Below are 25,700 nucleotides of genomic sequence, written 5' to 3' on the forward strand. Positions count from 1 at the left end.
CACTCGTTATATCTCATTGGTTGAGGAGACAGACCAATGATTCCGTCATTCACCAAGATCTCAGATATCCTGTAGCTGTCAATGCGTTATCAGCTCACATCCAGCAACCTACAGATCAAAACATTTTTGGGCTTAAGGGTGTGGGAAAAGGTCTAATTCACTGAGCATGTTGCAAGATGTTCTGCTCCAGCATGTTCTGAACCATCATGTTTTTGTAAGATCACATAATTAGTTCTGTAAACAAAGCTTAATATCAACAGTATAAAAATGATTGAACTTTTTTTAATTCACTCATCTTATTTTTTGAGTTACAGATCACCACAATACAGAAATCACAATATATACAGACAATAAACATTGTCCATCGGCAGTTATTGTGGCTTGATAAAAATATGAACCGCATTGGAGGACCTACATTATTACTGTACAAAACTGATCATTTATTAATCTTATATTTTAAAACTGCAACTCTCAAAACCTTTACTTACAACATGAAGACGTAACAAGCTAGATTAAGCTACTTTTTTGAAGTCAAAAAGCAGCATTAACAAGTGTGATCACATATACTGTACATACTTTTGACTTTCGTTAAGCTCACAAAAAGACATACAAATAACTTCAACCAATGAAAAATAATGTAGATATTGTTCCAGGAAAGTATTATTTACAGTGTGTTACCATGCAGTCAGTATTATCAACACATTCTTTATTATCTCGACTTTTTAACTAAAACCTACTTAAACGTTGCACTGTGACCTTCCTAACCAAAAACCTACTGACAAGTTGACAAGAAATAAATGTATTCAGGACAATATTCATGGAACATGTAATTAAACAAGAATGTATCATATAATTCAGTACAGCATGAAGTACAAGAGCATATGCTTGGAATTTCAGCTGCTGTTTGATCTACCAACACCATTTCTGCCTGGTTCTTATAAATTGCTGCTTAGATCAAACAGTAGTCAAGGATTCCTTTGATTGTGATTTTTGGATCTGAATCTGGGTAGGCTTATGCTATGACCAAGCACTTTGGGGAAAGTAGTTTACTTACTGTAATTTAGAAGTTTTTTGAAATGTGGGTTTGTGCATTTTTCCATTCTCTTTGTACCTTTCCTAAATAAACTTCAGGATAATGTTCTGTCTTCATTGCTGAAAAGAGTGACATGATTCCAAAGTTTTTCATCTTGCATTCATCAGGACAAATGCAAGAATGCTAAATTTCAAACAAAAACAACAATTTGTACTGCAGGAGAAAAGGGTGCTGCTAGGTTGGCAAGTCGATTCTGATTGGTTGAGGCATTGACTTGAAGAAAGCAATGGAGAACTATAGGCTCCCCAAGCTTCTGGGTAATTCACAAAAGGCGCAAGATTTGAAAATATTTCTTTCGTTTGCAGAGAACAGCTCCCTGAGTTTCTTTTCAGAAAATGTAAATGAGCCATGTTTTAAGCTCAATTGATTATCTTAAATACATAGATAATACATTCGTGATCCTTGAATCTGCAGCTGCTTCTATGGATTTCCTTACACACCATAATTTCCTTACACATCCCGCACACCAATTCCTTGTGAATTGGAGCAGTCTAACATGCTCCCTTTCTTCAACGTGCTAGTCCAGAAATCCGCTAATGGTTTCCCCACTACTGTCTATCGCAAGCCTACCATCACTAGTAAAAATATGCATTGGGATTTGTATAGCTCCATGTGCTATAAGATTGGCCTTAATAACAATCTTGTATTTCAGACTCTAGCTATTTGCTCACCTTGCAAGCTTGATGCAGAAATTGAGTGCATCAAAGCTAGCTTGCAGGACAATGGCAATCCTGATCAGGTCATTGTTCCCTGTGCATTGCACAATCTTGCAGATGGGCCAAAGCCTGCCAACTTTGGACCTGAAAAGTGCCTGGTACTCCTCAAATTACCCTTGAAAGGCAAACTAACTCAAAAATTTGAACAACAGGTTAAGCAAGTCATTTGACGTTGCTACTATGCAGTGGCGATGCGAGTGTTATTTTCCATCAATATGATGCTGCTGTCAGACCAAAAAGACTGCCTACCACATAATTGAGCAACACTGTGTATAAATTTCAGTGCCAGTGCAATGTCAGGTGCATAGGCTATACGTCCCAATGATTGGCTGATTGAATCAAACTGCTTATTCCTACGGCTATTCATAGTAGGCAGAGTACAGACTGTAATCAACCAACCTGAGCTTGCGAAGCTTAAAACAGAACATCTATTGTTAGATGTGATCCATGATTGGGCAGCACTTGCTGAACAATCCTAAGTGCACTAATAGCTTCCCTAAAAACCAATTTAAGCTAATCAGTCGAGTTCAAAACGTGGCTTATTTAAGCTTTCTAGAAACGACATATCCAGGGACCCATTTTCTGCAAACAAAAGCAACACATTCAAGCCTTGCACCTTTTTTTAATTACTCAGAAGCATGGGAAGCCTTTAGTACCCCTTTGCTCTCTCCATGGCCATAACTCAGCCAATCAGAGTGGACTTGCCAACCAATCAGCACCCCTTTTCTCCTGTGTTATAAATTGTTGTGATCATTTAAAATTTGGCATTCTTATGTTTGTCCTGATTAGTGCAAGATGAAAAGCTTAGGCAACATGTCTCTTTCTTCAGCAATGTCATGTTCCGTAATATGAGGCGACTGGTCTATCTTTCCTAGATTTGTGCTTACTGCCACTAGTGCATGATTTCTAGAGAGCTGGCAAATTGCTGTGACTGAGTCTAATTAACTGGCTATGAATTTCCATTAATCAGCAGTAGCCTTTTAAGGTTGTTGAATCATCTCATGGCAGTATTCTGGATCAACCTCAGCTGTCCTCAATTAAGTTTGAATCTACAGCATTCAGCTAGTCTGAATTCTGTACTTTTGAACACTGAAAAATGGATTAACAGCTGGACTCCGGCTTGTTATAAGACTATAACACAGTCATGTTTTTAATGTTATGAATCGCAAGAGTGAAGCTTGACTTTCTTCTTTCATTTTTGAACTGTGAGATTGTGCCACTGACTACTTCACACAAAACAACCTATCAATCAATATATGGAAGCTTTTGTTTTATTGATTGTTTCATCAAGTGGAATAAATGGAGTCTGCCATTATTAGCTATATGTCACTGTAAATCAAATGCATATGTAAATGAAATTATTTCATATTTCACTAAAAAATCAAAATAACTGCTTCAAATATTTAACTTGTTTCTTATAGAATGCATTTGAAGTGAAAGAATTCAGTTCTATATTTGCGATGCTGTTTAAATAGCACTACTTAAATTACGTCAGGAATAGGGAATATAAATAAGTCACTTTTAAATCACGAAGTTTATACACATTTATATACTTTAAAATATTATGCTAAAGTTTTATTATCTTAACGTTATTCCTTTGATTGCTTCAAACAGTAACTCCACCAGCTAGCTGCAAATGACCATTAAGCAGTTAATACATGTACAGGCTGAAATTCCAAAGGCCTTCTGGCACATTCCCATGGTAAGTCTGGCACAAGGGCTGGAAAATAACACAGACCCAGAAAGGCTGGTTCCCAACCATTGCTGGGCATATCTGTTAGGCTTTGTAAAAAATGCAGCTTCTGCCCTCTATTTACAAGGCTGGTGATGTGGAGAGGACAGAACCAAGGACTACTAATGTTGGAAATTCCTACAACCTGGCACACTCAAAGATCAGCATATCTTGAGAGGCCAGTACACCCAATATGAAGAGGCATGCTGTCCTCCTCAATGAAGGAAAGGTCTGAGGTCATAGTATGGGGTCATGGCATGCATGGAGCATGGAAACATCTGTCAGTGAAATTTTTTTTGTTGAACTTAACCTCTTAGAAAGTCTTACTTTGAAAGTAATACGGATCTCTTTTGCTAGTATAATATGCTGATATGTTTTGGAATCAAGAGATAGAAGACACTCCTGTGGTCCAAATCAAAGTCACCTTATGAATAAAAAGAGTTGTGGTTTTCTCTTTTTCACATTTAGTATTTCTGTGGAATTCAGAATTTAATTTTACAAAAAGACCCAGAGAAAACCAATTAGGTAACATTTCAATAGTTGCCAGTACATAAATGAGATTTTGCTAAGATTGGCACAAAGGGTACATACTACCTGTTGAAATGCTATTTTTATAATATGCAATCATATTCTTTTTTACAGCAATATTCCAAACTCTTACAGTTCAAAAGCAGCCATGTGAAGATCATCACCGTGTTTCTCCTGCCAGAATAGAACCACACAGATGATGTATTTGAAGAGTTTATCTTAATTAGACTACCGTTGAAATAAACTTACCTTCTCCTAAATACTGATGTCAAGGTCCAGTGCTGGGGTGCAAATTAAAACTGTTGGTCAGCACCTGGAATCCAAAGAGATTCCATAAAAAAAGAGATGATTAAACTCCAGACCCCAAAACTACAGTCTTTAAGTCACTTGTTTTACAATTTTATCATGTTCCATTTTCAGTAAGGCTGGTTGTGGGAAGGCAGTAGATGCCTGTGTTAATAACTGGACTGCACAAACAGCCACTGCCATCAGGCAGCTAAATTAATAAGGGTGACATACTGTAGGTTTACCAAGAATTAATGCAGCCAGTGTGTTTACTTTCCAATAATAAATAATAATTTCACTGTCCAGTAGAGCAAGAACCCCAAAGGTTTTTTTTTGAATGCAGATATTTGAACAACTATGGCAGAAGTTTAGAATCTAAAAACCATCCTGAGATTTCAGGGAAAGGTCTCTCACTCAGAGTAATTCTACCACAGTATTATTCACTGCACTGGATGCTTTACATGGTGAAAAAAAAATTTTTTCATCATGCAATAAATTGTTTTAATTCCAGAATTAATCCATAACTTGTGAGGTACCACCTTAATCTATCAACCACATGGCTTTAGTATCAAACACTGTATATACTCTCTGTAAAATCTATTATTTCAACATTTTCACATATCTAGGACACTTATTTTTCTTATAACATTATCTCAAATGTTATTATTCCTTCCTTCCCAAGCAGAGATATAGGAGAAGGAAGGAAAAAGTAAAGGGACATTTTGACTGCTTGTATTTGTTTTTGTGAAGGGTGGTGGTCAATCTGGATTAAGCAGATAGCTGCCCCTTCAGTGCATTTGGAGTACAAATGAAAGCTATTTCTCTGCTAACACTCCCGATTTCAATAACAGAATCCACATGCTACAATAAAGCTGAAGCCTGAGGATCATAAATCCAAATGCCACACATTGTCTCAAAACAGTACCCTCTGTCCTGCATTGAAAGAAGCAATGTAATTATTTAGAGTACAACAGGACAATTCTTAAAGCAACATTGTCTTACAAACTTTTGTTTTGTAATGTATTTCAGCTGCACTAACTAAAGGGAAGGAAAGACTCATAGAAGTAATCTTTGTTTAAAATATCTTTTTCAAAGCAGAAATAATGGTTTTACCATGAATTAATCCAACTTTGTTTTTAAAAAAACAATAATCTCCTTGAAGCTATAGAAACCCTAGTTGTGGAATTTCCTCCCTGCTATGATGCTACAGTTAATAACTGGGAACATCTAAGAGCAGTGGGCTCAATAAATTGAAAGTTCATTAACCCCGAGAAGTTACACTACAGGTTTGGATGTAGATCTCCCTGCTGACATCCTAAGGTTAAGCAATTTCAGAGAGGCACTCAAACCAGTCTGAAATCATAGCATCTGCTGTTTTCTACTGAGCCACTCCTCAATGATCCTCAAAACTGACTGCATGGAAATGACCCCACTCAACTGGCTCTATGATGGCAAGAAAATTGCTCACTTTTTAATTAAAAGTCAAAGACGTTGCCAATAAGGATCATTATTTTATTCTATAAAAAGGGGAGTACTTGGGAAGAAAATAATCCCCTAGGCTGTCCTTTGAACCAACCCAGGCTTCTTTATATTCAATTTCCTTCAAAAACTAGCCAAATTGTATTGAAAATTCCTCTGGCTTCTCTACTGTATAAGTTCTGGTGATTCTTCTGACAATATCATTAGGTCTTTCTGTGCAAAGTTCATTTTTTTGAAAGTTGAACATCAGACGCAGATCTTGGAAATACATTTACAACAAATTAATTGCTTGGTTCTACTGGAAGCTGAGAAATAGTTTCAAATTTATTGTTCCTGTCTTCAATGTTATAACCTGCAAGGAACAAATCTTCAATCTGGGTCAGAAACTCTTCAGTGACTGCAGAATTCCATTGATTTTCCAATGTTTTCCTCATGGACTCAAGCAGCTACAATACAACAAAAAGAGAGTTGTAAGTATTACTGAAACATTTTAAATACTGCACAAATAACACAAGTGATTAGTGTATGTTAAGTAATGACTTAACACAAGGTGAATGCTCACAATTGTATTCCAAGAGATCACACCATTTGTGTTATGTTTGCATGCTAAAACAGAAAGCTAGCAAAGTTAAAAGCTTTAAAATAAAAAAAGGTGACAAAGCCCCCTATAAACTAAGCCTATGCATATGAATAAAAGACACTAGTTTTATAACTTCAGCTGTAAGTGTACACACCATTCCTTCACCATATTTAGGGGTGGAAGAAAACAGAATTATTTAAAAGCCCAAAGCAGGAAATCCGAATACTGAAGATAGAAAATGTTGAATTTTTATTTTTAAAATTATGGATTCAGGTTAACTTTAAGTATTTTGTACTTCAAAATGCAGTGACTTGCAACATTTTTATTTTCAAGAGACCAACCAACACCTTACACTTATTTTAGTGAAACATCCCAAGGTGTTTCACAGGGGCGTTATCAAAACAAGATTTGACATTTGAGTTTTTAACCAAGATATGGGGGATTTTCCCCCTGTTGGAGGGGAAGTTGAAATGCGGGCACATGGAGATGCGCCTCCGATCAGCGCCCCCAATTGGGAGTGCGCCGCCATTTTACATGGGCGGGCCAATTAAGGCCCGCCCAGCATGATGTCCGCACAGAAGTGCTTTGCGCTCCCTGTGTGAGCGGGGGGGGGGAGTCCCTAAACCCATTTATGCGCTCTTTCGTGCATTTGCATGAAAGAGCGTAATCATCTCCCTGAGGCTAAGTGCTGCCTCAGGGAGATTGGCTCTAATATACAAATTATTAAAAATAGAAAAGAAAAAATTCCCTGACATATCCCCTCATGTGACACTATCATAACTTTTGTCCATAACTTTTAAACAAACTTTAATTAAATTTTTTAAAACCTACATAAAACCTCATCCTGCCTGTAGATGAGGTTTCATGCTTTTTCTGAAGCCCGCCAGGGCTCCTGGCCTGCCCACCAACCTTAAGGCTGGACGGGCAGGTTCGTTAATTAGTTTAATGACTCTGTCAATAGCCTCAATTGGCCACTGACAGGTTGGGGGATGCACAGCTGATTTTGCTGAGCCTCCGCCTACCTAAAAATTTACATGGGTCGTGGTGATGTCGGGAGTTCCACCTAACGTCACCATGCATCATATTATGCATTGGCAAGCAGGCCCTGCACCCGCTCGCCGATGGGAAAATCCTGCCCATGAGGACAGGTGAGCAGAAGCTGTGTCAAAGTGTTAGGTTTTAAGGGGTGTCTTAAAGGAGGAAGGTGAGGGGAGGGGCAGGGAGCCATAGGGAGGGTATTCCAGAGTTTATCACCAATGGTGGTGTAATTAAAATCAGGGATTCACACGAGGCCAGAATTGGAGAAGCATAGAGATTTTAGAAGGTCGTGGAGCTGGAAAAGATTACAGAGATAGGGAATGGCCAAAGCCATGGAAGAATTTGAAGAAGGATGAGGATTTTAAAATTGAGACATTATCAAATCGGAAACCAATGTAGGTCAGCATGCAATGGGGTAATGGGTGAATGGATTTTAGGGCAAGTTAGAATATGGGCAATAGAGTTTTGGATTAGCTCAAGTTTGTGAAGAGGCTAGGCAGGAAAGTATTAGAACAGTCGAGTCTAGTGTTACGATCTCTGTAGAGACCGATGACTTTTAAAAAGAATTTCGAATTTCCAGTTAATAGCGGAAAAGGTAACACAGGACTTCGTGTTTAAGATGTTTATTAAAAGATTAAAAACACTCATGACTGAACACTATCTTTGCAGGCTACTTATACTTCAAACAGGATAAACAAGTGCGAGGAGAACGGCGGAGACAGGATAAAATAGCGCGAGGAGCATGGAGACACAACAAAAGTGCACGAGGAGAGAGGCGATACAGGATAAAAAAGTGCGAGGAAAGCGGCGGAGACAGGATAAAAGAGCACGAGGAGAATGGCAGAGACACTGGATAAAAAGGCAGAGGAGAGCGGCAGAGACACAGGATAAAAGAATGCAAGGAGAGCAGCGAAGACACAGGATAAAAGAGTGCAAGGAGAGTGGCAGAGACACAGGATAAAAGAGCATGAGGGGAGCGGCAGAGACATAGGATAAAAGAGCATGAGAAGAGCAAAGACACCGGATTAAAGAGCATGAGGGGAGCGGCAGAGACATAGGATAAAAGAGCATGAGAAGAGCGAAGACACAGGATAAAAGACCGAGAGGAGAGCGGACCTGTATGAGAAGGGTAGTGGCGCAGCGAGGTAAAAACTGGTGGCAGAGAGCCCATTCAACCTGTTTCTACCTGTTGGAGACAAAATGTGACATCACAGGAAAACAGGTAGGTGGATAACTCTTCCATGTCTCTTTTGATAGGCCAACTGGTCTAAATCAGGAGACATTACAACTGAAGTGTACAGTTAAGAAATTCACGTTTGAAATATTTAACACTTTAATTAAATAGAATAGAGATGGCTGGGCAGATGATGTGTTGCAGCTGTAGTATGTGGGGCTGGTGGACGCCTGTGCGATTCACGGTGACATCTGCAGCAAATGTTGGTTGCTTGAGGAACTTTGGCTCAGAGTTGATGAGCTGGAGTCCAAGCTCGGACACTGCGACACATCAGGGAGGGGGAGAGTTACCTGGACACTGTGTTTCAGGAGGCAATCACACCCCTTAGATTAATTACATCAAATTTGGACCATGGTCAGAGGACAGGAGGATGTGGCTGCGAGTGAGGCAGGTATGGGGATCCAGAACTTAGCTTTGGAGGAGCCTCAGCCAGTGCCATTGTCCAATAGGTATGAGGTTCTTGTTCCCAGTATGGACAAGGGCACAGATGGCAGGCAGGATGAGCGAACTGGCCACAGCACCGTGGTACAGAGCGCCATTCAAGTTGGGGGAGAAAAGAGAAATGAAGTAGTATTAGGGGAACAGATACTGTTCTCTGCAGGAAAGCCAATGAGTGCCGAAGGCTTTGTTGCCTACCTGGTGTCAAGGGTAAGGACATTTCTTCTGGGCTGGAGAGGAGCTTGGAGGAAGGATCCAGTTGTCGTGGTCCACATAGGTACCAACGACATAGGCAGGGCTAGGAAAGAGGTTCTGATGAGAGACTATGAGCCGCTCAGGGATAAATTAAAAAGCAAAGCCACAAAGGTAATAATCTCCGAATTACTACCTAAGCCACGTGCAAATAAGCGTAGGGTAAATAAGATTAGAAAGATAAATGTGTGGCTCAAAGATTGGTGTGGGAGAAATGGGTTCCGATTCATGGGGCACTGGCACCAGTACTGGGGAAGGAGAGAGCTGTTCCACTGTGATGGGCTTCATTTGAACCATGCTGGGACCAGTGTCCTGGCGAATCATATAACAAGGGTTGTAGATGTGACTTTAAACTAATAGTGGTGCGGGTGGGGTTCAATTGAAGGGAAGTTTTAAAAAATCAAAAAGAAATGAGAGAGCAGAGGTGTAGCTTAGTGAAAAGGCGAACGATAATCAAACAGTGACAGGAAGGGGCAGAAAATATAAGCAGAAGAGTGCAGCAGAAATCAGGATCAAAATGAGTAATAATGGTAAAGGACAAAGCTTAAGGTTTTTAATTTTATTGCATGCAGCATTTGTAACAAGATAGATGAGTTAACGGCACAAATAGGAATAACGGAATATGAGGTGATAGCTATTACATAGACGTAATTGCAGGATGACCAAGACTGGGAACTCAATATTCAAGGGTATTTGACATTCCAGAAAAAGGCAATAAGGAAAAGGAGGTAGGGTGGCTTTGTTAAGAAAGGAAGGTAAGGGTGTGGCAGTGAGTAGTGATATAGATGCAATAGGTCGTGATGTGGAGTCAGTTTGGGTGGAAAAAAGGAATAGCAAGGGAAAGAAGTCATGGGTGAGAGTCGTCCATAGGCCCCCGAAGAGTCGCCTCAATGTAGGACAAAATATAAATCAGGAAATTATGGAGGCATGTAAGAAAGACGCTACAATTGTCATGGGTGGTTTTAATCTACGTATTGACTGGACAAATCAGATTGGCAGGGCTGACATGGAAGACAAATTTGAACAGTGCATCAGGGATTGTTTCTTAGAGCGATACATTGCAGAACCTACCTGAGAACAGGCTATTTTAGATGTAGTAATGTGTAATTCAGTTTGAGGGCAAGCAACTCAGGTCTCAAACCAGTGTCCTCAACTTAAATAAGGGCAATTACAGAAATATGAAGAAAGAGTTGTCTAAAGCGGGCTTGGAAAATGGACTATGGGGAAGAGCAGTGGATGAGCAGTGGCAGACACTTAAGCAGATATTTCATAAAGCTCAGCAAAAATTTATCCCAATCAAAAAGAAGGACTCAAAGAGAAGGTTGGACCACCCATGATTAACAAAGGCAGTCAAGGTGGGTATTCAATCAAAAACTAAGGCATACAAAGTGGAAAAAACTAGTGGTAGGCCAAAGGATTGGGAATTTTTTAGGAACCAGCAGCGGATGATGAAAAAGCTAATAAAGAGGGAGAAAATTGATTATGAGACTAAATTGGCAAGAAATATAAAAACAACAGCAAGGGCTTCTACAGGTATATATAAAGAAAGAGAGTGGCTAAAGTGAGCGGGGGACCCTTGGAGGATGTGAATGGAGAATTGATAACAGGGAACAGGGAAATGGCAGATAACTTAAACCAATATTTTGCATTGGTCTTCACAGTGGAGGACACTATAAACATCCCAAAGATATCAGATAAGCAAGGAGCTAATGGGAGGAAAGATCTTTTAACAGTCTCTATCACGAGGGACAAAGTATTTGACAAACTTATGGGACTAAAGGCAAATAAGTCGCCAGGACCTGATGGCCTGCATTCGAGGATTTTAAAGGAAATGGTTTTAAAGAAAGTGGCTGCAGAGACAGTGGAGACATTGGTCCAAATGTTCCAGAACTCAATAGATTCTGGGAGGGTCCCAGCAGATTGGAAAACCGCTGTTCAAGAAGGGAGGGAGACAAAAAGCAGGAAACTATAGGCCAGTCAGGCTAACATCTGTTGTTGGGAAAATGCTAGAGTCCATTATTGAGGAAGAAATGGAAGGACATTTAGAAAAGCTTAATGCAATCAGAGTCAACATGGTTTTGTGGATGGGAAATCATGTTTGACAAATTTGCTAGAGTTCTTTGAGGATATAATAAGCAGAGTTGATAAAAGGGAACCAGTAGATGTAGTGTATTTGGATTTCCAGAAGGCATTCGATAAAGTGTCACATAAAAGGTTATTGCGCAAGATGGGAGCTCACAGTATTGGGGGTAACATATTAGCATGGATTGAGGTTTGGTTAACACACAGAAGACAAAGGGTCGGAATTAGTGGGTCTTTCTCAGGTTAGAAAGATGTAACTAGTGGGGCGCCACAAGAATCAGTCCTCGGGCCTCAATTATTTACTATCTATATTAATGACTTGGAGGAGGGGGCAGAGTGTAATGTATCCAAATTTACTGACAATACAAAAATAGATGGTAGGGCATGTTGTGATGAGGACATAAGGAATCTGCAAGGGGATATAAACAGATTGAGTGAGTGGGCAAAAACTTGGCAGATGGAGTTTAATGCAGGAAAGTGTGAGGTCATGCACTTTGGCAGGAAGAATCGAAAGGCAGACTATTATTTAAATGGAGAGAGACTGCAAAGAAATGCAGCACAGATGGATCTGGGTGTTCTTGTGCATGACACACAAAAAGTTAGCATACAAATGCAGCAAGTAATTAAGAAGGTAAATGGAATTTTGGCCTATATGGCTAGGGGATTGGAGTTTAAAAATAGGGAAGTCTTGTTACAACTGTTCAGGGTGGTGGTGAGGCCGCACCTGGAGGACTGTGTACAGTTTTGGTCCCCATATTTAAGAAAGGATCTACCAGCATTGGAGGGATTTCAAAAGGGATTCACTAGGCTGATTCCTGGGATAAAAGGGTTGACTTATCAAGAACAACTCAACAGTTTAGGCCTTTATTCATTAGAGTTTAGAAGAACGAGGGGTGATCTTATTGAAACGTACAAGATTCTGAGGCGGCTTGACAGGGTAGATGTTGAGAAGATGTTTCCACTAGTGGGGGAATCTCGAACTAGAGGACATAGTTACAGAATAAGGGGACACTCATTTAAAACTGAGATGTGGAGGAATTTCTTCTCTTGGAGAGTAGTGAATGTCTGGAATTCTCTATCCCAGAGAGTTATGGAGGCTACATCTCAGAAAGTATTTAAAGAAGAGGTAGATAGATTTTTGAAATATCAGGGAATTGAGAGCTATGAGGAGCTGGCACAAAAAAGGAGTTGAGTCCAGGGGCGGATCAGCCATCATCTTGTTGAATGGCTACATAAACCCCAGAACAGAACTTTCCCCTTTTTACTTTTAGTGCAACCAAAAAAAAAACACTTCAAGGACACCTTACATTCCCTTTTGACATTCAATTCTTACAGAACCAGTCCAAGGTGATTCTTAGCTCCTGAAGGTTTGCTTCTGCTCTTTTCCTTTCTCAATCTGATAATTTGTAATCTCAGAACTGTCTCTCACAATGGGCCTTTTTCCCCCTGGAGGTTCTTTCTCTAGGGCAAGCTGGGCACATTTTCCAGCTCGTTTTAACTCCTCACAAATTTGGCTTTTCCAATCAGCATGCAAGCTCTCACCTGCATTCGCATGCAGTGAAGCACAGAGACTTTTGGTCTTTAGTTGCTCTCTCTCCCCCAGATTCTGGCAGACTGCCAATGTCTGAGTTTTGGGAATAGCTTAGAAACCTTTCCCTTCTCAATATCCATCTCAAAGGCAACATGAATCACACCCTGGCAGAAATGCTGATTAGCTATTCTTTAGACCCTAATTTTATTCTACCTTGGAATTATATGAGCACTTTAAAACATAATTGCTTACACCCTGACATTCTCAACACCTTCCTGGGACTTTGGAGACTACCAGTCTAACCACTGTAAACATAATTGCTGCTGCCTCCAAGTGTGAACACCTTATACTGTCTTTCCAAAACAACCATCTTGGCCTTACTTTAATCTTTAAAAGCCCCCTCACCCAAACCTGTTGTTAGGCAGACTTCAGAACAGGTCACATGGCCACCTTCATTTTAGACTAAATTAAATACCTAGTCCCAAAACCTAGTAAATACCTAGTCTTACAAACCTCATAATTGTAACACTAGAAGTAACAAAGGCATGGGTGAGGGTTTCAACAGCAGATGAGCTGAAGCAGGGACAGTGACTGGCAATGTCACGGAGCTGGAAGCAGGTGATTTTAGTAGATATGGGGTCAGAAGCTAAGCTCAGGGTCAAATAGGATGGCAAGGCTGTGAACGGTCTGCTTAAGGCGATCTCTTCCCCAGAAATTAACTCAGGAGTCACACACCCACATCATGAAGACACTATTACCTACTCAACTTCGTTCACTTTCAAAAACATGGGCCAAAATTTTACCACCCCTTTGGTGATAGGCTGGGATGTGGGGAGCCTGCCAAAATAGTGCAAGAAGGATCTTCCAGCCATCATGCCATTTTGCCAGTGGTAAGAAAGGTTGAAGATCACTCGCTGCCAGGAACCCACTTGAGGGACACTTTCTGCCTCCTTGGGTATTTTACTTACACGGCGGGGTGGTGGGCAGCCGCCATGTGGGAAGGCCATCCAGAGGAACTTGGCATCCTCTCAGCAGTTTCAGGCCTGACTGGCTTCAGTGTTGCTCAGCTCCACTTACCACTCTTTGAGGGTTCCCGGCCATTGAAATGCCCTCTCTCCACAGCTGCTGCCCAAGTGATGGCCATTGGCGCTGCTGAGGCTGCTGGATGTCTTAATGGGCTGGCATTTTTTGGGAGTGGCCACCATCCTTAATTGAGATGGCACCCACTTAATTAGCTGCTGATGGTAACATGTGTCCCTGGGTCCCACCACTGGCCGAAATGGACTCGCTTCCCACTTCGCTGCAGAAGTGGGACTTCTGCCTCCTGCATAAATTTCAGCCCACTCTGCTCCTTACATTCCCAATTGATAATAGCAGTCTTTTGCATCGCTACCTCAATTCAACTTGACACTGTTCTCATTCTGTTCAACTCAACCTGTAAACTTCTCCTACTCCTTGTTCAATCTATTTCTCATCTTCCCATCCCCCAACAAACCCCAATACCCTATTGAATCTGGCACTCTTCTGCTACTCCAATTCAGGTCAGATTGTTTCCTACATATCCCATAATTCCTTTTGAAGTGCACAGGCAATTTAAATGTGCATCTCCTTTAATTTTTTTTAAGCAGCTGCATATGCACAGCACCTTAAAGGGACTGACTTGTGTGCGGCCAGCGTAGGAACCTTGGGTTGCTGAGCAGCTTAGAGGGAACACTGACTAGTGTTATTCAAGCCCATTCAGACATCACTCTTCCCCACCAACCCTACAGCCCCACAATTCAAAGTGGCACTCCCGCTCAGTTCAAGCTGTAACACCACTAGCCTAAATTCATACTGACATTCTTTCTTTTCTCCCCCTCAGTCACTGCAAGCACTCAGTGCTGTTAGTATTGGTACTCTCTTTTCTCTGAATAAAGCACCAGTTCCAAAAGTCCTCTCTTCTCCACAAAACATTGTGCATCTTTTCTCTCCCCTTCATTGACCTCCATGCCTGCACCTGCACCCAAATTCTGGACACTTTATAGTGTACGTGGGAACTTCTGCTCTCATGACAAATTCTACCTGCAGCTTACATGGGCAGGAGGGTGATGCATTTTTATCGTACCATTAACATCGTAAAACATTCCAAGGTTCAGAGAGGAAAATGGTCTGCTCTACAATGCTTTTTGTCAGCAAATGATAACAGACCCAATCCCCAAAAGACAGCTGATTGTCAGAATGATTTTTTTGGCAGCTTTATAACCCTCTTCCTTTGATCTAATACAATCTTTAATTTCTCTTTTTAGCCATGGTTGGATCACTTTTCTCGTTTGGGTTTTTTGCCTCAAATGAATCTATATTTGTTGTAAACCATGTACTAATTCTTTAAATGCTAGCCATTGTCTACCATCAAATCTTTTAATGTAGTTACCAATCTACCACAGCTAACTTCCCCCTTGTGGCTCCGTAGTTTCCTTTGTTTAGATTTAAGACCCTAGTTTCGGATTGAACTACGTCACTTTCAAACTTAATGACTCAATTGCAAACTTCACTCTTCCCTAAAGGCTCCATTACAACAAGATGATTAACTAGCGCTTTCTCATTGTACAATACCAGACCTAAAAAGCCCGCTCTCTAGAATAAATGTAAAATACTGCAGATGCTGGAAACCTAGAATTAAAACAGAAAATACTGGAAAAACTCAACAGGTTTGGCTGCATCTGTGGAGAGAGAAGCAGAGTTAACGTTTTGAGTATGTATGACTCTTCTTCGGAGCTCTGTGCTAAGACTGATCGCACAACCATACGACAGTGGGTTCTATTCCTGGTACTTACTCTCAGGAATTGGTTCAGTTCACATCTGCCTGGTTTTAAAGGCCTGGATTTTGAGGTCAGCGATGAAGTGACAGTGCTTGCTGTGGCCTCGAAGAAAGCTCCTCATAAAGATCTAGTGGTCTCTGTGGCATAGATTTCATCTTTACTGATGTTAATTTTATTCTGGTACCAGTTATAGGAGATCTCTGGCAAGTTATATAATCTAGGCCAAGCTGCCAATCTTACTGAAGAATTCTCACGGCAAACTTCTTTACCATTTTTCAAGGAAGTGAAATAATTATTGGGAAATACACACAGGATTAAGGTAGAAGGTGAAATGTCAAACAATCTTTTATTAAAATAATTTTTATTACTTTAAAAACTTTTGAATTTTTATCATGGAATGGAGAATATAAAATTAGATTTTCAGGGCCAGGGAGATTGTTTAGTATGCCGTTAAAAAGCAAGTTACACCTCATTTAACGTGGTGTAACTTTTTCAAGAGTTTATACAGTGAGGCTAATAGGAAGTGCAAGTCGCTAAAAAGTGGGAGTCCAAGTGGTTTCTAATTGTCTGCCACTTGCAAGGACTTCAACACCCTGTGAAAGGACAGGGAATCACTAACAGCAACTTCTGGATTTCTGCATTAACTGTACATCTTGCCAGTTACTGTCAGTTTCACAAGAGAATGCTGACAGTTTGGAATCTCTTTAGCCTTGCTGGGGCTAACACATACTCCACCTTCTCACCCTGCATGTAATTGTGCCTTTAGAGAGACACAGCCGTTCAAGGCCTTTCTAGCCATGCTAACATTTTTGAAAAACATTATGCAAAGGTTCCTGAATATGATAATGGATAGTAGTAGTAAATATGGAGCAAAAACATCTGACTAGTAGAGGAAACAGCTACTAAACACTGTTCTGAAGTACATACATGCCTACATGCATGAACACAGAAGTCTGATTAAGAAGTTAGTGACACTCTTTGATTTCAGATACTGCATTATCTCATTACACTATATGAATACAATCTTACAGGTATAAGAGAGTAACACTATAGTGTTTCTCATAAACTTACCTTCTGTAAACATGTCAAATTGGAATCTCTGTGAAACATGCGGAGCATCGGGACACTACTGTTAACAGAAGAGAACAAAATAGTCAATAATTCTATTGGACGTGCTGGAGGATTTCTGCTGAGTGTATTAAGTAGGATGCTGATATTAACACACACAGGGTGTCATGAAAACATTGTTTATTTCTCTTGATTTCAAAAGTTAAACACATATTACTGAATGATTATAGCTGGAACATTACCGCAACTTTACTGATCAGGTACTAATCAAGCAGCTGTGCATTTCCAGCAATTTTTTGCTTTTAAGTAAAAATTCATAGCACATTAACAAAAAATTCACCAGTGTGTGGATTTTCTCTCTTTCACCAGTTTGCTTCCACTTCTCTATTGGCATCAGCTCCTTGTTGGGTACAGTTCCAGGGTTGTCCACACCTAAAATTCTATAATCCATCTGTGAACCTTGGCTAAGAGTATTAGCAAAGTACCTGACTGCGGAGCTTGCAATCAGGAGCAGGAACCCTGGTTGACTTTGCTGTCCACGACTGAGGGATATGGAGGCTAATTGTACTAAACCCATCATTACCTCAACTGAGACAAGCTAACTCAGCAGAAACAGGGATGAGAATTTTCAATTACTTCTTGGATAAAGTCACTGAGCCAGCAGCTACATTATTTACTATGCAGGAATACATAAACAGTACAGATTTCCATTTGAATAAAAGCTATTTGAACAAAGGGTTTCAAGTTCTAAGAAAAGGCAACAGTTCAATGAAAACAGACATGCAAATACAGTACTTCACTTGTTCCTTATGCCTTGATGCTTCAGCAGTTCCAGAATTACGATAGAATATACATTATCATTCATTATTTATCACATGTCAAGAGATATAAAAGGCTTTTGGAAGAGCAGACATAGCTACATTTTTGCTGGTATAGTATTTGTGGGGAAAAAAAAAATCCACATTAGACCAACCTACAAAGTGAAAGCTAACAGGCCACAAAATTGTTTCAAATCTAGGATTACTGAAAATATAAGGAATAAACCTAAAGTTCCAAGGTTGTTCACTAATTTTCCTGGAAACTCAAGACTGATTATTTGCCAGTGAGAGAAACTGCTCTTTGGACAAGATCAGATGGCTAGCAAATTAAATGAAAAGCTGCAGAAAGATTGGAAAACTAGGGATAAAATGATCTGTCATTCATATAACAACTTGCATTTATACAGTACCTTTAACATAATAAAATGACCCAAAACAAACATTATCAAACAAAATTTGGAACCAAGTCACCCAAGGAGATATTAGGGCAGATGGACAGGAGCTTGGTCAAAGAAGGTTTAAAGGAGCATCTTACAGGAGGAAAGAGAGATAAAATGAGAGATTTAGGAAGGCAATTCCACATGTTAAAGCACAGCCATCAATGGTTGAGCAATTAAAATTGGTAATGTTCAATTACAAATTATAAAATACTTTCCCTGTGGGCTTCATACCCTACTTATTTTGTAAACAGATCTCTTTTGTTTAAGAAATATCCTGTTCTGTTGCTATGAAGATTGCAAAAACAGCAAAAATATTAAGTGATGTTCTAGTTAAAGAATAAATCAAAGTACAGAAGTGGCCTTAGGCTGATTAAATTAAATAACAAGAGCTGAATAGAGCAAGAACATTGGCTGCCACAGGGAGCCATCCCAATTCCTAGACCATGCCCAGTTTTCATGGCTGAGGTGAGCTGGCAGCAAGAAAGGTGCTCTCCTTAGGCAGCTTGCCAATTATAAGGTTTTTAAGGATTTCTGGCAGTTTAAAGGGGAGATGCATTTATCTGTAGCCAAAGGAGCCCAAAAATAAACTGTGGAGTTACAGAAAAATGGCTGGGAGCAAGAATCCTGGCATGGTCTTGAGGTTTTCAAGCATTCCCAAATAAAATATAATGCAAGCTGAAGTCCCATGTTCTTCCAACAGGAAAAGTTGTGACACAAAAGGGACAATGATGACATAGAGTGTCCTCTCTCTCATCATACAGAAGGTTTTCTTCTAATTGTTACTCTGTGCATTGCTCCTGCAGCAGAGCAAGGGTATATAGTAATACAGCACAATACAATTTTACTGGACACCCCTTTATGGCTGTACTGCAGGAAGCCACGGGTCTTGGCCCAGTATTTGAATTGTCTTGCCCAGTAAGGGCACTTCATATTCATAATAGAATTTTCTTGAACTTCCTTTTTTAAAAAAATGAACATTAAAAGGCTGCTGAGGTGGCTGCTGAGGATCAGGTGACTTTTGCAATTCTGCATAGACTCAGAAGTATCTCAAGTCTCCAGAAAGTTCCCAACTGAATGACCACAGGTGGGATGCCCACCTTGAATGGACATACCAAGGCAAAATCCATTTGTGGAATTCACATTTATCGCTTGTGGACTTACTTGAAACTCCAAATCAACGGACTCCCAGACCCACTGTCTCAGCTCAATGACAAAGAGAGCTGCGGAAACCAGTTAAATCATAAATAGGTATGAATGTCCGTCATCCATCCCCATTGTGTAGCAATAGCTTTGAACTACAAATCATTCTGGGTGGACAATAGAAGTATTGATCATGCGGTCACCCGATTGGTTATCTGAAGACAGTTTCAATCTTTCTTAGTCCAAGCACCAGGAAGAAACCAATCAGTCTGCAAATAACACAGCAAGAAACAGCAGCAGCAGCAGCAAAGGCAGCAACGCCTATGCCTTAAGACTGGAGACTGCAACTTTGTAAGGTCTCCAAGCATGTGGCTTTTTAAGTCCACCAGTACAGAAAACCAGCCACCTAGGGTAATAAGGCTACTTGCAACTAATTTCATGACTTTCTGAAAAATTCACTTCTTCAACGACTTTGATTTACAACTTCAGTTACTGAATTCACCTAGCTACACCTAGAGTGTAGAAAAGAGCTTATTCTTCACCAGGCCTGCACCAAGACAAACCAATCACATGACTTACGACCTATTCCTTTGTTTATGACTCTTAAAAGTGCACTATCCTCTTTAGCTGTATTTTCCTCAAGTGCGTGTGTGAGAGTGGTGAGTGAATGACACAGTGTTGGATTTTTGGGTTGAACGTTTGAATAAATAACCCGCTTTATTTAAACTCAGAAAAAGTGTGCTACTGGTTATTCAAACTGACTGTGCACTCAGGGGTTAAGAAATACACACATCTTCCTTTTCAAAAACACACTGATTATGGATATTAAGGGAAGGGAACAGGGATTGCAGTTCTCTCTCATCCCTGTCCATTACAGAATTGTTGTCTGAGGACTCCAATTCCAGCTTCAGTGTTTGATGGGTACTCTAGTTAAGCCAACTAACTTACTCTAGTCGTGTTCTACAGCTGTGCCTGGGTTCCTCAGAAGTGATAAGGCAAATGTGCAGGGGGCATCCCTCATATTCATGTATAACAAATTTCTATGCAGTGGCAAACAGTGGAGTGATAGACAACTGATGTAATACAAAAACATCATGGCAGCTGTCAGAAAGTGTGCACAGGCCTGCATGATTTAATCCTGGATATCATATGCGATTAGGAGATGAATGGAGTGGAATTCATTTGATTCCTATAGTCTGTTGTGTTGTGAGAAGGAGCCTGCAGGACAGTGTAGGTGCAGTCAATAATTGGATTTGGGGAAACCTCAAATCTATGTAAACTTCAGAATCCTATGCGACTACTTCTGAATTTCAGTGGAGAAAATGAAGAATGGGAGCTTTCCTGGTGTCTTGCCCAATATTTATCTCTCGACCAACATCATGAAAACAGATTATCTGCTTGTTTAACTCGCTGCTGATTGTCAGATGTGGTGTGTGCAAATTGGATGCCAAACTTCCTTACAATAGTGACAGTTTAATTTGCTGTGAAGCACTTGGGATAATGAAAGGTACTGTATATCGATGCAAGTTCTTTCTTACAGCATTGTAGATCTGTTTGGTTCAGGTATCAAATTAATATATTATTACTTAAGAGCTAGCAACAAAGAGACTATTCTTATCCACCTTCTTTTGAGGATTGTCTTTATCCATTAGCCAACTGAAAAATGCATGACTTCACTGGCAGACAGCAAGTACCATGAATCCTCCTAAGTGACATGGAAAACTACAAAACTCACTATAAAATGGGAGTAAATCTGCAACATTCTTGCAACAGTTGCTTATGACACCATAATATACCACAATCCCAGCAAACTGTGTTCATGTGCGTTGGAGAATCAATGCTTCAGTTTTCTCTTTATTGCTTTAATTGTTGATTTCAGCAGGTGGAGGGTTAGAGTTTCAGCAGCAGCTGCTTGCCTCTTTGCAATTCAATCCAGGTAGGTATCAATACCTGGATACATAAGCATTTGTTTACCAATCTAGCAGCTATTATCCCAAGCCACAGAACCTTCTTGTCAGCTAGCTGAATGAACGGTGTATGCCTTCAACCTGGTGGAAAGAGAAATGTTAGACAATTTGCAATATCTAAGCCATTCAGATTTGCAAATGTCAAAGTTCAATGCTGTGCCTCAGGCTAGTTGCTTAATCAAGACCTTATGTAATAAAGAAGCACGGCAAATAGACAAGGCCTTCATGAAGGTGACCTCCCCCTAGGATAGTGAAAGAGAAGCTGGTGTAGGCCAAGCTTTTCCCTGTAATTCTTTCATGTAACAATTTTACCTCACAGTTAGGTCCTGGACTATGCACAGTGCAGAAACTAACCTTTTGTTGCATACCTTGAAGCCCTGAACCGAGAGAAGTGTCACTGAAGGAAGATTCAAAAGATCACAGTGACCCTTAAGTCCTGAAATGTGTCATAGTTATTGGTACCCTCCAGGGCCTCACCAGATAGCACGTGTGAAGCATCAACACTGGCACAGACTAGTTGGGCCAAATGGCCTTTTTCCCTATTGTAAATTCTATGTTACAACAATTCAAAAGATCCATTGTGAAAGAAGTGCTGCAAACCTGCCTGGAAAGACAGCCTGAAACTTCCTTTACAATGCCACCAACATACCAAAGAGGATGGATATTAGGAGCACTTTCATTTCTCTTTTGAGACAGATGTGCTCAGTGAATCTTCAATTTAACCTCCAAGGATCTTTGGAGCAGGAGTGCACACCTGGATTTCATAGCTGCTAGTTTCTTCATGAGAGCCATAAAGCACACGATTGAAAGTCTTACAAAAGCAGAAAAGAATGTGGGATACACCCAACTCTTGCTTATTCAATGATCTTCTATAAAGCTACTAATCACACCATAAGTTTCCTATTTGGAACATGACATGAATTATTGCCTACATTTGCAGTCCTACTAGCCTGGTAAACAGTGCAGAGTCTATATCTATCTAGTGAGCTGGTTCATTAATACATATCTGTGCAGGACATTTTACTAGCTTTCCCAACCTCCATTGAAATGGGTCCCTACTATGGCCCACTGGGTTGGATGCCAACTCGGTATTGTGCTCCTTCCAGAGAAATTTTTTAAACCATGACTGGTAGCAAACTCTAGCTACAGGAAAAGTGATTTCATATTGTTTTGAGTAATTAGATGCCCTTGCCAATGAACATAGTCTACTTATCTAATTTTAAGGCCTCTTTAGTTACATAATATTCAACGTAATAATTTATCACCACAACAGCTCTTGATTTCTCCAGTGATGCATCAACTACTGATACAGAGGTCTGCTGCTCTTCCTAAACAGTTTTCTCTTCACAGTTACTTTAGCAGGATCCTGCTTATCAGATGAGTGGTTAGTGAAATTGCAACATCACTGCACTACATTGAAGTGGATGAGAATCAGTATTCAGTTTGAAATGCAGAACACAGGTCACATATTTTATGATTTGTGCAATTAGAATTAAGTAACATTCTATTTTGCTGAAAATAAACCAAGTAAAATATCTGAAAAATATTTTTTTGTCAAATTTGTGGAACATTTAAGTGACAACGTTGGTTAGTTACATTATTTCGCTAATCATGTGAATTTTACAAAAGTTATTAAATGTTAAATAAAAACGGAAAATGCTGGAAAAACTTAGCAGGTCTGGCAGCGTCTGTGGAGAGAGAAACAGAGTTAATGTTTCGACTTTGTATGACTTCTTCAGAGCTTGTGTGTTATGTTATGCAGTCTGTCTTAACTTCTGATGCTTAACATCACATGGCTATTATGTGACTCATGCTTCTGTTGATTTGTACCCAGCAGCATTTGTGGAGTAGAAAGGTGTGGTTGCTCTGCATAGTGAAGGAGGGTTGTCACATTCCTCCTGCACGTACTCAAACATATGTGTTGCTTACAAGGCTCTAACTCTGGGTTAGCTTCCACCGATTTATGAAGAAAAACTAAAATATTAAAAGGCTGTAATCTCATAATTTTTGGGACAAAAAATAAAATTTCTGGCTTCACAACAGCAGTTACAATATTGGAGGTTGTACTATTTATGTTGGCAGATCCACGCTTATGGTTTTACTGTGTACACCAAAAAATCATGAACACATTGAAGATCTCATTATGACAGCAGAATGACAGATGCAGTCTATGGATGTTACGTAACAAAAAGGTGGTAGCTTTGCTTTGAAGTGCTTTCATCTGACATTTTTACCATGATAAGATAGCTAAGAAAATGTCAGTGTGCTATGGATTGGCGAACTTCTTTTAAACAAAAGGTAAGCTGCATTTATTGTTTGTACTTCTGAGCATTTTGATTAATTTTTAGGCATGTATAGATTCAGGCTTTGAGACTTATCAAAAATCAAAATTTTATCATCCCAACAAAACTTCTTCTGCCCATCTAAATTGTGCTGTTGTACCACAACATGGTTAGTCAATCCAAGAAGACATTAGAAATCTTGTAGACTGGGCTGTTAAATGGCAAATGGTCTTTAACATAGATAAATATGAAGTGATGCACTTTGGTAGGAAAAATAAGAAACTGAAGAGCTAGAAGAGAAAAGGGATCTAGGGATACAGGTGAACAGATCACCTGTGTCCCAGGTCAGCAGAATAATTAAAAAAGTTAAGAAAAACACAGCGATTTATTTCAAAAGTAGTGAAGCTGTGTTAAATCTGAGTCAGATGGTAGAGTGCAGTGCACAGTTGTGGTCTCCATTCTATAAAAAGGACAGAGAAGAAATGGAGAAAGTGACATTTTTTTAATATAAAAATGGTACGAGAACTGAGTGCTAAAATTATTGGGAAAGACTGAGCAGGTTGAGGCTTCGACAAGATGGATATGAGAATTGTCATCTGCAAATACTAAATCTTTAAATACAATGTGTGTGGGTGGCTTGGCTGATTATTTCAAATGATTGCAGACACTGCGATCCTAACTACACGTCTTGTACATTTGGCGTAATCATTTATTTAAAAGTGCTCATGCGGTTAAAATGAACTACTTTGCTGGCCACATTGGTGCTATAAAAATAGGATACTCAATAGGGAAATGTGGAACACAGGTTTTGTTACAAAGAAGAAATAATTCATGATTTGAAGAAGCTGTGAATGTTATTAAGATTTTCCACTAAATTCTGAACTCCACAATTCCCAACTGCACAATTTATTTGATCCTCATTAAGATCAGTGCTGTTGCAACAGAGCACTTCACTCCCCAGCTAATTTTCAGCAATTAGAATCAAGGAGGGTCAAAAATACTCAAAACAAGACATCTTTAAAAGGGCTAAATGTAAAGAAATAAAGAAATTGAGACAAAGGAAACAACAGCTTACATTTAGATAGCAACCTAATGTAATACTTCCCAAGGTGCTTCACATGAGCATTATAAGGCAAAATTGGATCTCCAGCCACATATGATGTGAGGGGAGCTAGCCAAAAACTTGGTCAAAGAAGTTGGTTTTAAGAAGTGTATTATAGGAGGAAAGAGAGATCAGGAGACGCTTAAGAAGTGAATTCCAGAGCTTCGGGCCCAGGCATCTGAAAGCACAGCCAACAAGAGTGCAGCAAATCTGGGGTGCAAAAGAGGCCAGAATTAAAAGAGTGCGGATATTTTGGGGGGGTTGTGGGGTTGGAGGAGATTACAGAGATAGGAAGGGGTGAGGCCATGGAGGGTTCTAAAAACAAGAATAAGAATTTTAAAATTGAATCATTACTTGAACAATAGTCAGTGCAAGTCAGGGAGCACAGGAGTGATGGATGAACAGGACTTGAGATGAGTGAGGACATGGGCAGCAGAGTTTTGGATGACCTCAAATTTTTGAAGGGTAGACTGTGGAAGGCTGCTCAGGAGTGTGTTGGAAAGTCAAGTCTAGAGGTAACAAATGCACGAATGAGGGTTTTAGCAGCAGATGAGTGTTGTTGTAAGAGTAGAAATAGGTCGTCTTAGTGATGGCATAAGAGTTGTGGTCAGGAGCTCATCTCGGGGTTAAATATGAACTAAAGTTGTGAACACTCTGGTTGTTGAGTGTCGTCAACACAAGTGTAAAATAACATTGTGCTTTCGGATGATGTCACCAAGAGGCAGCATATAGATGACAAACAGGAGGGGGCCAAGGATAGATCCTTGAGGGACACCAGAGGTAACAGTCTGGAAAAGGGAAGAGAAATCATTGCAAGCAATGCTCTGGCTATAACTAGACAGAATAGATTGGAATCAGGCAATTGCAGTCCTAAGAAATGAACTAAAGCAGTGGAGGAGGATGGTGTAGTCAACCATGTCAAAGGCGAATTGGAAGAGTTTACCTTTGTCACAGTTACAAAGGATGTCATTTCAGTTTTGTGACGGAGGCAGAAACCAGATTGAAGGGATGCAAACATGGAATCTTGGGAAAGATGGGCATAGATTTCGGAGGTACCAACACATTCAAGGACTTTGGAGAGGAATGGGAATTTAATT

General features: G+C 39.9%; 1 protein-coding gene across 4 annotated transcripts in view; it reads right to left on the reverse strand.

Annotated features, from left to right (window-relative positions):
- Window positions 1-2,562: 2,562 nt before the first annotated feature.
- mysm1 (Myb-like, SWIRM and MPN domains 1) overlaps window positions 2,563-25,700 on the reverse strand; it is a 110,450-nt gene continuing 87,312 nt past the window's right edge. Inside the window, exons 19-21 of one of the 4 annotated variants that reach the window (XR_005945522.1) lie at window positions 16,858-16,915; window positions 8,568-8,637; window positions 6,137-6,279 (exon numbers count right to left, since the gene is read on the reverse strand). Coding sequence is in view for 3 of the 4 variants with exons in the window: in XM_041208508.1 (XP_041064442.1) it covers window positions 6,115-6,279; window positions 16,858-16,915 (223 nt within the window). In the remaining variant the exon portion in view is untranslated. Of the gene's footprint in view, window positions 4,383-5,852; window positions 6,280-8,567; window positions 8,638-16,857; window positions 16,916-20,833; window positions 21,301-25,700 lie in introns of those variants that run through there. The other 3 variants (XM_041208509.1, XM_041208508.1, XM_041208510.1) reach the window with 3 other exon arrangements.

Source organism: Carcharodon carcharias, chromosome 16 (assembly GCF_017639515.1).
Source record: "Carcharodon carcharias isolate sCarCar2 chromosome 16, sCarCar2.pri, whole genome shotgun sequence".
NCBI lineage: Eukaryota > Metazoa > Chordata > Chondrichthyes > Lamniformes > Lamnidae > Carcharodon > Carcharodon carcharias.